This window comes from Paroedura picta, chromosome 12 (genome assembly GCF_049243985.1).
Source record: "Paroedura picta isolate Pp20150507F chromosome 12, Ppicta_v3.0, whole genome shotgun sequence".
Taxonomy (NCBI): domain Eukaryota; kingdom Metazoa; phylum Chordata; class Lepidosauria; order Squamata; family Gekkonidae; genus Paroedura; species Paroedura picta.
Genome location: NC_135380.1, coordinates 33,791,302 through 33,807,737, shown reverse-complemented (window position 1 = coordinate 33,807,737; position 16,436 = coordinate 33,791,302). Strand labels below are relative to the sequence as shown.

General features: G+C 43.7%; 1 protein-coding gene across 6 annotated transcripts in view; it reads right to left on the bottom strand.

Annotated features, from left to right (window-relative positions):
- The window catches only part of RALGPS1 (Ral GEF with PH domain and SH3 binding motif 1), a 240,587-nt gene that overhangs the window by 50,380 nt on the left and 173,771 nt on the right, over positions 1-16,436 (bottom strand). For all 6 annotated transcript variants that reach the window (XM_077307095.1, XM_077307096.1, XM_077307097.1 and 3 more), the window contains exons 10-11: positions 9,037-9,174; positions 8,276-8,369 (exon numbers count right to left, since the gene is read on the bottom strand). In XM_077307095.1, the coding sequence (XP_077163210.1) occupies positions 8,276-8,369; positions 9,037-9,174 (232 nt within the window). The remainder of the gene's footprint in view (positions 1-8,275; positions 8,370-9,036; positions 9,175-16,436) is intronic.

Here is a 16,436-nt window from a genome sequence, read left to right as displayed (position 1 = left end):
ATGAAGAAAAGCTTTAATTGCTTTTTGTCATATGTTATTGGTAATTCTTTCAGTGTCTGGCACTGGGATCAATTAAGCAAACTGAAAAGCAACGATTCCAAATGGCTTCTCGCTCAAAGTGCTCAAAGTGGCTTCAGAGACTGTGACTAATGGATCTCTAAATATAACCGAGTGTGAATTAGCTACTTTTCAGTTATGGACAACCATTACAGCTAAAAACAAATGCTGGCTGGTCAGCTGACCCAAGGCTTTTTTGTTCCAAGCACAATTAACTCACAGCTGCTTCCTGTTTTTATTTTCTTATGAATGCAGATGAGGGATTTTCTCGGCTCCCATGAAATCCCCCACCTCCAAATATAGCAGTGCTTATACAGGACACACATGTCCGAACCAAAGGTGCCTGTCTGCTCATCTACAATGCAAAGGAGGCAGTGAACGCCGAGAATGCCACACACACCACCCTATCAGGACTGGGGGGAGGGAGCAGATTTCTCCAAGATTTAAGGCACTAATGTCCAAGAACAAAGTTTCCACGCAAAACAGTCCTGAGAGTTTTCTTACTCAAGAGCAAGAGAGCTAGCTTTAATTTGGCCAACGTTGTCTATGCCTCCCAACAGAGACAGGAGGATAGATTTGGCCTTCTGATTGTCAGTTTCTACCAAAAGTGAAAACCAATCTTTTCCACGCTAGAAAAAGATCTGCAGGTAGCAAAGGGTGCTGCCTGCTTCGGCTTCAGCTATGTGCTCGGCTCTCCGGTTAGGATAAGCTCAAAATCGCTCTGTGGGAAAGCTGAAATAGATGTGTATTGGTAGGAATGCAGTCGGGAAGGAGACAGCTCTGCAGGCCTTCTTGCCAATTTGATGTAGTCAATTAGGGGCACGGAGACTTTGGTTGCATTTGAAACCTGGAGAGGGGAGAAATCCAGTTGGGAGTCTGGACGCTGAAGAAATGGAAAGAAATTGTTGTTCCAAGGTCAGCAGGATTTCAAGAGCTGTATTGCTTACATAGGCAGCCACTGGTGATATGTTCTGCAGCTGTTCAGGGGACAGTCAAGGAGGAAACAGAGAAACTGAAGCTTTCCGGGCAGGGTCTATGAACTACATTTAGCACATGAATAGGAGCTGTGTACGGGACTGAAAACCAGGCAGGGAGCACCACCTAAGAACAATGGTAAAACCACAGATTGTCCACTGATGGTATCCCAGAAATGTATATTCTGAAGGCTTGTTCTGAAGGCTTGTTCTGCATGCAAAACGAGGCCCTGTGGACAATCTGCCCTCATCCTCATTATGTATATGCCTGCCAAATACAAAACAACCCTTTGAAAGCAGTCTCCATGGGTTCCACTCAGCTGAAAGAAAGGGCATGGGGGCCTCAGTTTCTGTCCATGCTATTAGCCATATTTTTGTCTCTAGGAAGGCCCAAATAGCAAACTGCACACAGAGACAATAAAGAAGTAAAGCACATTTGGCAGAGGCAGTAGGATTCTCTGTGCAAGGAAAGCATGGGGCAGAAAGACCCATGAGGCAGAACGCAAGAACATTTTCAAAGGAGGATGGGTGTGTACTATAGGAAAGAGACCGACTCGGAGAAAGCTTCCAGCATATTTCCTGTAGCGGATTAATTCTATACAAGTCTGAGTTTTTTCTTTCTGCCAAGGATAAGATGCAGATTCTTCTGAATCTAACAAAGACTAATGGACATTTCAGTACAATGGCCAAGAGAGACAGTATGCGTGTGTGTGGCATGAAATATTTTCCCCTATAAGGTGAGCATGCTTTGTGCCTGTACAGGGTCAGCACATCCTACTGGCACAGCAACAGAAATGGAAGACAAAACCAAATACTTTGAGGGGTGAGCTGTCTAAGAAGAATTCCCTGCTGAATATTTAAATAAATTCATACCTCCTGAATCAGTACAGACACAGAAACAAAGCCAGCATAGGACAGAATCTGAATGACATTCTACAGCTACCTGCAGAGAAAACTCTGCATTGCAGAGACAAAAAACATGGTTCACGCAGGCCTCTGTATTCTCTAGGAGTGTCAAGAAAATTTTTTTTTCCAGATTTGGCTTTATTAGACCCCCCAAATATTGGTATTTCTTTGATATTTCCAAATCTCAATACTAGTACGGTCTTTGGAGATGGTAATATTTGGGAATCCTTAATTTTTTGGGGGGCGGGGGGACAGTATACCCTACAGGAACCACTAAAGTCTATTGCGAATTTATCCTGGGGTATATTCACTGGTTTGGAGTATGGGGTTGAGGCAGAGGTACCAAACCTGAAGCATAGCTGATGAAGCATCTCCTCAAAAGAAGCCCAAAGCTTCAAAAAGATTGGACAAAGGGCTCCAATTCTATGGGCACTCAAAGAAGGCTTCCCCATCCTTCAAGCTTCTGGGGAAAGTAAGGGTCCCAGAGAATCTGAGTCTGCTGTAGGAAATGAAAAGGGGGGCATTTTTGCAAGGCCAGCAGTAGAATCAGTGCCACTGTAGCGGTTTCAAAGCCCAACAGGATTAAGGTCAAATCTGAGAATCTCTGAAGTAGAAACTTGGGGGAGGGGGCATTTCTGCACGGACAGCAGAACCTAGTGCCAATTTATTAGTGCCCAGCATCAGAATGCAATGCCATTGTGGCAAATGCCAGCTCAACATGTCAGGTGTCAAGCACAGAATCACAATCCAAGAAAGGGGGAGGGGGCTGCAAGGACAGCCGAATCAGTGCAATGCACTTGTACCCAGCAGCACACACTTGGAACACAGAACAGTGAACCTTAACATCCTTGTTCCCCCAGAAACCAACCTTCTAATAATTAAAGGGAAGAAATACAGGAGCGGGGGAGCTACTGGGCAAAAAAGTCAACGCCAGTACACACTCTCCAAACCTCTTTCAGCAATGGACCCTTGCTTTTATGCTTTTTGTCCATGCACAGAAGAATTAAAAAAACCATCAACAAATGAACAAACTGATTGACTAAAGAGCAGTGTTCTCCCTACCCTGAAATCCTATTTTCCAAACTGACACTGTTCCTTCCCCCTCCCTCCTCTTGCCTGGGAAATGGGTGCGGAAAGCAAGGTAGTTACTAAGTTGGACTTCATATTTGAAACCAACAACCTTGCAAGTTGCAAACCTACAATGCCATGCAATTTTTGCAAAATCATTGTCTCTAAGGCACTACAGCTCCCCCTATTGTGCTTTTGCCAATGGACTGCAGAGATGCCTCTTTTCCCTTCCTCCTGTTACCCTTTACCTAGGAAACCAGAGCAAAAGGTGGAAGAGAACCCTAGAGGAGAACAAAGTTAACTTTGTAGTTCTTTAAATCTTTCCACCACCAGCTACTTGGTATAGCTGAATATACCTGGAAAACCCTGACCTGGATATCCGAAGCAAGCTCAATCCCATCAGATCACAGAAGATAACCAGGTCGGTCCTGGCTAGCACTTGGGAGAGCAACCTCCAAGGAATGATGTAGGTGCAAGCAATGGAAAACCACCGCTGAATATCTCTTGCCTGGTTGTCAGACAATCTTAGGGTCTCCTTGCTATATTACACACATGCCATATAAAAATAAATAATAATAATAACCTGGAAAAAACGATTCCCCAAATGGCTTTATTCAGAATCACCTATACCAGTAATTGGTCAGATTATCTGGTTTTAACTGTCAAATTCTGTTACCCATTTCTTCTTCCTTTTGATTCCTGCTACAGCCTTCTTAGGTTCCTATGGTTTAACGTATTTGCAGTGGAAATTAGCACATTTACTCGCTAAAAGGATGTTCAGTTCTAAAGAAACAGCACAGTGCTCACTTACCGCTAGCAATGCTTCTTTTGAGAATAAATTGTAAACTGAAAATTACTCATGTTCTGTAGTACTTCCAAGTATTATGTCATGGAGTTAAATATTTAGAGAAACCCTTTGTTTTGTTCCCTTCCACACAGAATACTCAAGCTAATGAAAAACTACTTGTGTATATAATTTTAACATCACTGCACTGCATATGAAATACTGTCCAAGAATTAAATGAGACAACATGGTTAAGTCTCTGGCACTCAGTCAGGAAGGACAGGGATAAAGACAGAAACACACAAAGTACAATTATTGAATTTACATACAAAGTACAATTATTAAATTTTTAGTACTGCTCTACAGAATGTTCCCCATGCCTTTCAACCACCACCAGAAACTAAAAACTCTCTAGTGAATGCCTCTAATGTGAACATGCCCATGAACTGCTCCATTTATTTCAATTATATCTTTATGGAAGACATCTTCGGCAAAGGGAGGCCAAGCACTCCCTCCCCGCCCCCTTTTTATTTATAATATACTAAAATGACACACATTTTAATATCATGACATATAAACAAAACACTCCCCCAATGATCTAGGGCAGCTGTCCCCAACCCCTGGTCCGGTGACCGGTCCGTTGATCAGTCGGTACCAGGCCACGGATCCTCCTTGTCCTCCTCCCTGGCTGCTGCCTCAGGGGCTGCCCTGCAACTCTGCTGCTGGCTCACCTTTAGTGATCTCCAGCAGCCGCCATGGCTGGGGCTCCCTCTCTGTTTGTTTCTATATATTTGTATATATATCCTTAACACGCCCGCGGCGCTACAGGCGCCGCGGACTAAATAATTCGTTAAGCCCTCAGACGGAGGGCTTTGTCCGTGATGAGGAAGGGGCCTGATTGGCCCCTTCTTCCTGACAGATCATCGGCCGGGCCAATTGGCAGGCGCAAAGCGCCTGCCGATTGGCCTGGCCGATTCCCAGCCTGCTGAAGGAAGCAACGGCTCGCAGCAACGGCTCCGCGCGACTCGCAGTTTCTTCCTTGAGGGCGGCCTGATGCGGCGAGAGGCGCGAAGCGCCTCTCGCCGCATCAGCCCGCCCGCAAAGGGAACCCCCCGCAGCCGCACAGAGCGTGGCTGCCGGGGGCTCCCTGCCCAACGGCCTGATGTGGCGAGAGGTGCAAAGTGCCTCTCGCCGCGTCAGCCCTCTGACAAACGGAGCCCCCGGCAGCCACACTCCGCGCGAATGCTGGGGGCTCCGTGGTCTAGCGCCCGCTGCATTTAGGTGCAGCGGGCTTGATTACTAGTTATATATAAAATGGATAGGAGGCTCCTTGAGGGAGATTGTGAACCTCTCCCTAACATCGGTAGAATTCTCTGGGGGAGCGTAAGGAGGTTTTGGTATGCCATCTACTGAAAATGCCATTGCTGGACCCACAGCACCCCGCCAGCTACTGCCCGGTCTCGCATTTTGCGTTTCTGGGTAAGGTAGTGGAGCAGGTTGCAGTGGGCATTCTTGGAAGAAATTTCGGCCCTTGATCCATACCAATCTGGCTTCTGTCCTGGCCATGGGGTGGAGACTGCACTGGTTGCCTTGGCAGATGATATCCAGCATCAGCTGGACTGTGGCTGTTCAGCCATCCTTGTGCTTTTAGATCTTGTGCGTTTGCCATGGTTGACCACAAGTTATTGGCCCACTGCCTTGCCGGGACTGGGATTATGGGAAATGCGGTGTAATGGCACTTTGTGGGTATGAATCTGCTGGTTGTTCCGGGCCTCCGGAACATCCACCTGGCCTCAATCAGGGCCATGGCCCCAGTCTGGTGGAATGAGCTCCTGGAAGAGCTAAGGGTGCTGTCGGAGTAGTCAGCTTTCTGTGGGGCCTGTAAAACGGTGCTCTTCCGCAAGGTATATGGTTGAGGCCAGCATGGAGTCCCGGAGTTACCATCAGTGGATGCCTAATATGTATGTATTATTTATTTATTATTTAAATTTATTGCTCGCCTCCCCCTGAAGGCTTGAGGTGGGTTACAGTGGTAGGTCAGAGCCCTCACTCCCAGGGGAAGAGCTTTGACTCATGTGCTGAATGGGGAGTGGGGGTGATGGTGGTGCAGTTTTGGAATTCCTATCGACTGCCAACTTGTTAATTGTTAATTGTATTAAGTGGTGTTTTTAGGGGTTTAACTGAAAGCCAGCTTGGTATAGTGGTTAGGAGTGGGGACTTCTAATCTGGCAAGCTGGGTCTGATTCTTCACTCCCCCACATGCAGCCCACTGGGTGACCTTGGGCTTTCCATAGCACTGATAAAGCTGCTCTGACTGAGCAGTAATATCAGAGCTCTCTCGGCCTCACCTACCTCAACAGGGTATCTGTTGTGGGGAGAGGAAAGGGCAGGTGACTGTAAACTGCTTTGAGACTCCTTCGGGTAGAGAAAAGCGGCATATAAAAACCAACTCTTTTTCTTTTCTTCTTCTCATTTTATTGTAAACCGCTGCAAGTCAACCGAGAGCAGCGGTATAGAAATCTATAAATGAATGAATGAATGAACGAACGAACGAACAAATTCGTATATATTAACGCGCGTCTGCTGATGCCCTTAATGCTTTACATAGAAGTTTATTGGCTCACTGGTGGTTTCAAAGTTGCATTTGGTCATAACATAAGAAAACATAAGAGTAGCTGTGGTGGATTGGACCGATTGTCAATCTAATCCAGCGTGGAAGACATACAAGCATGGCCTACGGGTACACACTCCCCATTACTCCTTCCTAGCATACAGAAAACTGCTGTCTCTGAACTCAGACACAGGAACACACATTATTGTCATTGTGGCTACCAGTTATTGATGGACGCATTGTTCATGCATTTGTCATTTGCCATAGACAGTAATTTGGAAATGGATACAACTCAAACTGATTTCAACATGCCAGTTTACATCTTTTGGGAATGTAAACCCACATACCAGTTTCCCTAGTCTATACAGCAGATGGAAAAATGGAAAGAAGACTCACACTCACACACACTCTTATATTTACATCCTGTCATGGGTGTATACATAAAAATCTGAAGAGATTTTTTATGAAATCTCCTCTTAAAATAAAAAGTGGTAAACTGCATCGAAAACAATTTGCAGACAAGGAATTTTTTTTTCTCATCTGGAAGACAGCATGATACATTATGCAGGATTCTGTGGTATAATAACATCATTGTTCCTATGTCTGCTTTCAATCTGGCCCCAAAAAATAAATGTGTCAATAAGATAAACCAGGGGGATTTTCGGCAGCAAAAAGAACAGCATTGATTTGTTTTTTTGCCCTAGCTGCTTTTCAAACCTATTAATTGGAGATAAATCCTGTGAGCTGTTTTCACTGACAGAAATCTGTTTTGATTTTTTTTCACAGCCGTTCTAAAGCAACTCTAGCAGGATGATGGGCCCAAGAGTGGCAGAAACAGTACGACAGCAGCTTGGCAGCTCCGTACACAAATACACACGTTTATCTCAAAGAGTGAGAAATACCAGTTGTGCAGACTATGGGGAAGTTCAGCTTGGATGGGTAAAGTCTGGCTGTCCAGGGCTTCTCCTGGCTATAGCTCTTGATGTCATCAACATTTCTCTCTCCTCCTCAAACTTCATTTTGGAATATTTTCTTAAAGTTTGTAATATTTGGGAAGGTAAAGTGAAGGATGGAAGCATAGAGGAATAAATATGCTTAAGCGGCTTTTAAAAACATTTAATGCTTAAAGGGGACTATGGGACTGGAATGGGGAGTTAACTTGCTAGTATGTACATTCAACAGGAAAACTGAAGAGCTAGGCGGCTTTTCTCAACTGCTTTACTATTGAGAAACCCCTGAAGCATTCTTCAAGCTTCAGGAAACCTCAGAAGTAGTGGGAACATGCAGAATACGGTTGATAAGCATAGCTGTGGACATGCCCACCTGGGGCTTCTCCCCTTCCTACCCCTTCTAGACCCATCACTGGCTATTTTGGGAGGCCAATAGCACCTTTAAGACCAACAGGCCTATGTGTGTACAGGATACACGTATGCCTGCACAGAGACCACAGCATTGATATTAGCTAACAAAGCAAAGACATGATGAGACATTCACAAGACTGGTTCATTTAAAACTCTGCAGCACAGCAGAAAAGTGGTCTTCTGAATATTCAAGTTTCATACACAGCATGCTCTTCCATTTAAGTAATCTTCCAATCCAATAAAAAACCAAATAGGCATATCAGATTATTTCTTTTAGCCTTTATGAAAAGGCTTCATTCGGTGACAAGGTTGGATCTTATAGACAGGATTCATCTGGGATTTTACTCAATTTCCTGACAATATCATCACTGTTTTAACTCTGATTTTATAAAAAAAAATCTACTTATTTCCCTGCCAGGAGTGTATTTTTTAAATAACCTCTTTTCACTCAAGCCTGCAGTTGGACCATCTTTTCCATGCAGTCAGCTGGGGCAAAGGAAGGGACGGAACTTACTTGTAGTTGTCATCTTCTACAAATTTTTGAAGCTCTTCAATGTACCGAACAGATTTTAAGTATTTTTGCACATGGGGTAGTGTTATAAGGTGATCTGTATTAAAAAAAAAAAAAGGACATGTAAGTCTGGGCACAGTCAAGCAAAGCAGCTCTTCCTTAGCTTCTGCCACACGTTTTGAGCTTTCTTTTTGCACTGCCTGTGCTGAAATGTAAGCTACAGCTTTGCCTTCAAGGACAGAAAATAATCAAGGCATCTAATTTCCTGGAGCATTGGATGGTCATGATGATCAGGATGAAATAATGCATCTAGTGGAAATCACTAGAATAGCACCATTTTCTGTTACAGGCATTTGAATACAGCAAGCTTTCAGTGGAAAAGGCAAGCAGCTGAAACACACACTGAAATGCGTATATGCAGGAAAGGGCAGTGGATTTCAAAGTGGCCCAAAGGAATGCTACTGAACATCTGAAATGGACCTCGGCCATAAAAATTAAAACCACGGGGGACAAAAACCCCATGTTCAATGAATACAAGGATGCCTTCAAACTTAGGTTAGACCGGCAAAACAAACACATACAAATTTGTTTGCCTAATTTGGCATTAAAACTGAAATCTGACAAAAGTAGAGAATAAACTGTTTAGTAGTGCTGAGCTCCCTGGTTTACATTATCCCCTAAGGGCCCTCTTCATAGGAGGTAGACATCTGCTCTCAATTTACTAGATTTAAAGTGATATTGGTAAAAAAAAGAAAATTACCAACCGTAGCTGCAGGAGACCTGCAAATCAGCAATTATTCGAAGGATATTGTTCATTTGATTGGATCTTTGTTCATTCTCCATGATGCTGCCTGAAGCAGGATATGCTGAATCAATGTAGATTAAGTCCAAGAGATAAATCCCTGAAATTAAAGAGGGGAGAGGACTGAAGCAGATGCTTTAGAGTTACTAATTAATGAACAATAAACAGTCAGGAATCAGTAGCAATCCATAAAAATCATCTAACTGAAAAGCAAGTTCAGTGGTTATAAAAGAAAAAAACTTGTTATTTTTGCATTTATTTAAGTATACCCCAATGGAGACCCAAAGTGCTCTCTTCCATTTTATCTTCACAACTCTGTATGATGGCTGAGCCTGTGTGTCTGTCCCGAAGTCACCCTGCAAATTCCAAGTCAGAGTAGTGATTCAAAACCTGAGGCTCCCTAATCCTAGTCCAACGTCAACCACGACATCACACTGGCCCCACCATGGCACAGAGCACACTGAAAGGTGAGCATACTCAGGATTCTAAGTATTAATTTCATTTTGTATAATTTATTCCACCAGAATATTGTCTTGTGTTTCCTTTAGTTTGAAAGAATAGGATTTAATAACAGCAGTGGTATAGCAGAAAATACATGAAAACCAGAGGCTGTGCGAACGTAATGCTGAGAACCAATTGATCATGGTTAGGAGAGTGGCAGTGGGCTTAATCATGGTTAAGCATTAAAGGTAAAGCTAAAGGTATCCCCTGTGCAAGCACCGGGTCCTGTTTGACCCTTGGGGTGACTCCCTCTAGCGTTTTCATGGCAGACTCAATCTTACTTAAGCATTACATCTGTACAAATCCTAACCATGGTTAATGCTAATAGGGTTAACCAGGGTTTGAAGCTGTTCTGAAAGTTCTGCTGAAATTTAAGCCCATCGCTGGTGCATATGTTATACCTTCTGGCTACTTATGCATTCGTGCTAAGTAGGGGAGGGAGCATAGAAGCCCAATCCAGCTCCAGTCATGTTAACCATGGTCAAGAGATTGGCATAGTAATTAGTAGAATTCGTAGGTTAGCACGTTCCACCAATGGCCTTTCATCACCTGAAAACAAATCCTGACTGGATCCTACTTTCTTTACACAGTTACAAAATTCTTCTCTCCATCATCGCAGTTTGATTCTTAGCACCATCTCTCAGACCCACAGTCAGTGCGAGCAATCTTATTCTTTGCAGATCTTGGCTTGATGCAAAATGCAGCAGCTAACGATTATGCCGAGATTGCATTTTTCTTCCTTCTGTGCTTGCAGAGACGATGATTCATGACTCTACATGAGAAGCCATGGTTTTATAGAAAATGTAGTAGTCTTATATAGATTCTTTACTTGAAAATGAACAACAAGCATGTTGTTATTTTTACTACAAAGGTTAACAAAAGGCCAGAAGCAATAGAAATAGAAATGTGGGGATTATGTATACCTGTGAGAGCTTGTATAAGATAAATAAAATATGACAGGACCAGAGGAAAGAGAGCTTTTACTTATGCTAATTCTTAGGGAGGCATACCAGTAAACTGAGTTTAAGAATAAAAATCAGAATTGTATGCTGCGTGGTTATGTGTAAACATATTTGTCATCTATTTCATTTGTACAAAATGTGAGAGAACAACTGAGAGAAGGAACTAAAAGAGTAATAAGAAAATGCTGACTAGGCTATTTTTGCTTGCTCTAGTGCAGGGGTAGTCAAACTGCGGCCCTCCAGATGTCCATGGACTACAATTCCCATGAGCCCCTGCCAGCAAACGCTGGCAGAGGCTCATGGGAATTGTAGTCCATGGACATCTGGAGGGCCGCAGTTTGACTACCCCTGCTCTAGTGTCTACATGCACAATTGTAAATTTGGTAATTCTGTTGTTGCTGAAGATAAGGGTGTGTGGCTTATGCCATAATGGGAGTGTATAATTCTAAAATCCATGGGGAACAATGAAATCAAAAACCACACTTACATACAAACTATGTTTAGGGTCTCAGATTATAAAAGGCCCCCCCTTACAAAATTAGAATAATCCAGTTGTTTTGTGATGACGTTGGGTTTCTTAAAATTGACATGGATTACAGCCTCAGACTGTCTTAATCTGGCCTGGGCAGAACTCCCTCCCCTCTTATACACACTGAACAATATAAAAAGTAAATTCACCTAGGAAGATAAAATGGAAAGGAAAGGGTTGAAGATCATGGTCAGGAACGCATAAACATCAGTATGATTGTGATGTTTTGCTAGAAGGCACAGATGTCTTGTTAGGAGATACATAGAAGCAAAATAGCCTGATGCCATTTCCCTCCACTTTGTTACACTTCTAATTGCAGTAACTCAAGGGGCAGAAATGCCAAGCCAAATATGTTCACAGCTATGTTGAAGAGCCAGCTATCAAAAAGAGGGATGCAAACAAATTCCACCCTATGTCAATGAACAGCAAGTGGATGCCTAGTGGAAAGAGAGCACATTGTGATGCATTGCCACATTCACTTGCCTTTCTGGACACATTTTGAAATGTTTTCCAAAAGTATTTTCCAAACTACTATTGTTGAGTTATAAATAATAACTAGCTGCAAAGCCCGTTCCTAAGAACGGGCCTTGAAAGAGTCGCCTGCCCTGGCCCCCGGCCAGGCAGCTTAAGGCGGCTTTGGGCCCCAGCTCGCAGCCGGATCAAGTGGGGCGGGTGGGGGCTGGCCAGCTTGTTAGCAGGCCCGGGACAGAGCTCCTTAGCAGGCAGTCAGCAGGCCAGGAGGCCATCGTTAGCAGGCCAAGAGGCCCTTGTTAGCAGGCCCTCCACCATGACTGTTTGCCCAGGGCCCTCTCCCCTTACCTGCTGTTGGCTCCAGGCACTGAGGTGCATCTGAGAGCAAAGAGGCTAGAGTCCAGGGACAGAGGGTGGGAGCTGCAGGGGCAGCTTTGCTGCCTGCACCCTGATTGGCCCTATTCCAACTTGGACAGCCAGACACGTTCCACCCCCCAGACTGTTTCACAAATATATAGAGGAACCATGGATAAGGATGTGGGATTGAACACAAAATATTATCTTTTACTTGTTCAAACATCTACATGAAGAATTGGTAGCGATGCAGATTGTTCAGAAGAGTTCTAAGTAACAATCCTTCTTGCACAGTTGATAACAGTCATAACCCTTCTTGCAGCCTACAAAAGCAAAAAGCAAACCTCTCTTGTTAAAACGGGAAAACATGTTTGCTTGCTCTAAATAAAAAAGCACATAAAAACAGCATGAGAGTTTTCCTCAGTATTTGTGGAAAGAATTTCTATAGGCTAAGCAATTTTTTAAAATCTTGCTTTAATTTGAGAAAGATCTTTTCGGCACCCACCTCACTTGATTAAAAATATGTTTTTCTCTTAGACTTCTGACTCCCCCACTTACACATTAGCCAGCTGTGGGAGGAATCCGTACAACTCACTCCAGACTCCAACGCTAAAAGAAACAAACTGTTTTGTTTTTCATTGTATAGCAGAAATGAGGGAGGACAAGAAGAGATGGGTTTGGCTGCTTCAATACAGGGTAAATTCCTGTAAATTCCGGATCAGACTAAAGGTCCTGGTAATTACCTTCAAGGCCATACGCAGTCAGGGCCTAGTGTCCCTGAGGGATCGCCTCCCTGCCTACGCCCCCAAAAGAGCCCTGCGCTCCACTGCTACCAACCAGCTAAAGGTCCCTGGCCCTAAAGAAGTCCGCCTGGTCTCAACCAGGGCCAGAGCATTCTCTGTTCTGGCCCCCACCTGGTGGAACGAGCTCCCGGAGAAGATCAGGGCCCTGACGGAGCTTTAAACAGTTCCGCCGGGCCTGCAAGGAGGAGCTCTTCCGCCAGGCATTTAGTTGAGACCAGATATATATAACCAACAGCGACCAAAGGGCCCCTGCTCCCCGCCCCCCTCAGAACACCACCTATACACTCTGGACCTGTTTGTATGTTGCACGTTGTATTGTTTATTGGTTATACAATTATAATGTTATATGTTTATAATTATCAGTTATTATTGCACCGTTACCCAAATGTTTTATAAGACTGTTCCATGTATTGTTCTTGTGTTATTATGTAAACCGCCCTGAGCCCCCGGGGAGGGCGGTATATAAATATAATAAATATAAATATAAATAAATATATAATAAATAAATAGCCAACATATACCTGATATCTGATGATGTTTTGCTGGTACAAGGCTGGATTGTGAGAACTCAGTTTAAAACAGGATGCAATTCCGATGTCTCATCCATCAGAAAACCATGCAGGACTTCATTCAGATATACAGAGTGTTAGGAATACTTATGGTTTGGGCTGTGCCCAGGAATCTTTATTTATTATGATACCATATAACAAATGGAAAGGTTTTGGGATGGTGTTTTAACGACTTTAGAAGTGCTCAAGACCTTATCAGAGGCACTGTCAGAAAAATTCTGTTCTAGCAGCTGTCTTTTGCCTGCAATTTCCAAGAAACAGGTGTAGGGCAAAGATACTTCTCGCATTAAACATTCCATAATAGGTCCACTTTTCTTGATAAAAGGATGAGGGACACTCTCCCAATTGTCCTGTTAAGTACAGGGAGGGTAGTAGTCATCACTGAAAGAAATTGAAGCCATTTTAGAGCCTGGATGAGCACAACAGAGTGGGTATAAAAAGTGTTAGAAGTTGGCTGGATGAAAGTATAGGAGCTGAGTCTGGAGGAGATGGTTTATAATGTCAAGGAAAGTGGAAATCAGGCCACATGTGAGCTGAAAATGGGGAAGAGGCTGATACAGCACTTATTTGATTATGAGAGGTACCTCTCCAGCTGACATCCTTGTGGTTAATGGGGACCCCATCTTATTTTGGACTTAACTGGTTTAATAGGCTGTACAAGGGAATACCAAAGTGCCAAAGGGACCGGAAATCTAGAGAGTCTCATGAAAGCACCTGAGTTCTGCCATGACATTGGAAATTCCCAGGGATACAAGGGAAAGGGTGTGCTGGCATCACAAACTGATTAAGTGCAATCTTCCCTAGATAGGGTTCCTACTAACAATAAAACTTCATTCTCTATAGCAGAAGACTTTTCAACATTGGAATATCCCAGTATATCCCAGACATGTCTGCCCAGCCCAAGGACGTTGTTATTATATGAAACAATGCCCAGTTCCTCTTTTTCCATTTTGTACTCAATCAAGAAGGGCACTCAAGACACTAATTTGCACTCCATCCTGTTTAAGGAGCCCAACCTTTTCTGTTAATGCAGTTCTGACTCACTTCAACCTTAGTGAAGTATGAGTCAAGTGTCCATGCCATACTTTAAGACCAACTAAGTTTTACTCTAGGTATAAGCTTTCATGGGCCCATGAAACGGCTGAAACGGCAATTTCAGGTCACATGGAAAACGTGGAGGGGGAAGATGCGATGCACACCGGTTATGCACGGGACGGGGCGCAACGGCGGCAAAACCCAGAGTAAGCGATTATGCACGCGGCGATCCGGGCGCCGCTTCTGGTTGCGCCCCGGTCACCCGGAAGCTGCACTTTCTTACGCGTTTCGCTAACACGGCTTTTTCGGCGGCATGCACCGAAGCTGCGGCCGGTTGCAGCCGGCACGGTGCGTTATCTGTGATTTTAGTCACCGCCATTCCACCCCGAATGTGCGTTATTCCCCCTGTGCATAATGGGTCATGTGCATGCAAACTTCTTTAGCTGTATCTAAGGGCTTGAGCAAGACTCCTGGAGTCCATGCTACAACCTCCCTGACCAACATAGGCATGATTGGCTCCACTTAGCTGCCATGAGGGCAGGCCCTCCTGCAAACCATGCATCGGATGTGTGGCCGGAAATCCTTCTCCGGCTCCCCTCCTACCCTGTAGTCCTGGGCAGCCCACCTCCCCTCCCCAGCAGTCACTGCTATGGCTTACTGCCAGCAGTAAACACCAGTTTCACCCAAGGAACTTCTTTGCTTTAAGCAATATTTTTCCCAACCCCACTTCTGTATCTTCAGTGGTACCAAGTTCATACAGTGATATTCCTCTGTATTCCTCAAGTATGTCTACTACAACTAACACCTTTTCTTCCACCCCTATTTCTTGAGGTGTCCCATAGCATAGAAACTGAAGATAAAATCTTGCACATGCAAAGCATGTACTTGACCAGTAAATTATATTATCACACCCTCTTGCTATTGTGGATATTTGACTACTGTTTGAGATGTTTGCAAGCAACAAAGAAGTTAACAGGGTGTCAGAGGAAGATGTACTTACTCTATGCATGTGTATTGCTATGTAGTTAAGAATAGCCATCAAATATGGCAAATGCCTCAAGCAGAAAGGAGGCACACCACTATGCATTGCTTCTTATTTTCCTACCATGTGGGAATTCTTATAGTATTTATGATGCATATGACATCCAAGGTGATAAATCCTGCTTCTGTAGAAGCCTTTGGTTGTGCGTTTTTGGCAGAAAACCTGGCCATAGATAATCATCAGAGCTCCAGTTCTTGGTGATACAGGTTGAAGTTCTACATTCCAGGACTTCTATGTATTTTTGTTAAAAGACCTTATGATGTATGACAAACCACTTCTGAAAAAAAAAGTGAATTTCAAAAGCAGTACTGCATGGAATGTTTAATGCAGCTGTCCAAAACAAAATAATAAACTCCATTAGCTTTCCTAGCTTTTTGATTCTGGGCCAAACTAATTAATCCCCATACCATCCTGGAGGATACAGAGTTACATGCATGGAATATTACTAACTTGGTGGAATGTCTAGAGGTTTTTTTTTTGTTAACCAAGGTTTTTAGGCATCATAGCACAGGAAAATGTCTGTCAGCATTGCCTGAGGGTCAGACTGACTCCCTGTTGCAGAAAATGAAGGTACGGAAATTGGTCCTTCAGGTCAATAAATGTGTCTTAATGGTTGATCATCTTCTATCAGACATCTCTAGTCCAGCTAGGGTTGCCAACTCTGGCTTGGGAAATTCCTGGAGATTTGGAAGAGGAGACTGGGAGGGGAGGGTCCTTAGCATGGTATAATGCCACAGAATTCACTTTCCAAAACTGCAATTTTCTCCAGGGGAACTGTAATCTGGGAGATCTCCAGGCCCCACATGGAGATTAGCAACTCTAATTCCATCAGAAAAGCAAACGATGAGAAGAAATAATCCCATGAAAGAAAACAATAACTCATCTTTAAAAACAAATGAAAGGGCAATATCATTAAGAAGCAAGAGCATGAAATGAGAGTGCAGAGCCAGCAAGCGAGAAAGAAGTTCAGGCTACCCACTAGAAGTCCAGGCTTAGGTCTGACTCATTTTATTGGTTTTCCATGATTGTAGTCAGCTAATAATGTTCTGAAAATTGCCTCTAATAGAATTTCAGCCAACAAAGGGCACAAGTACTA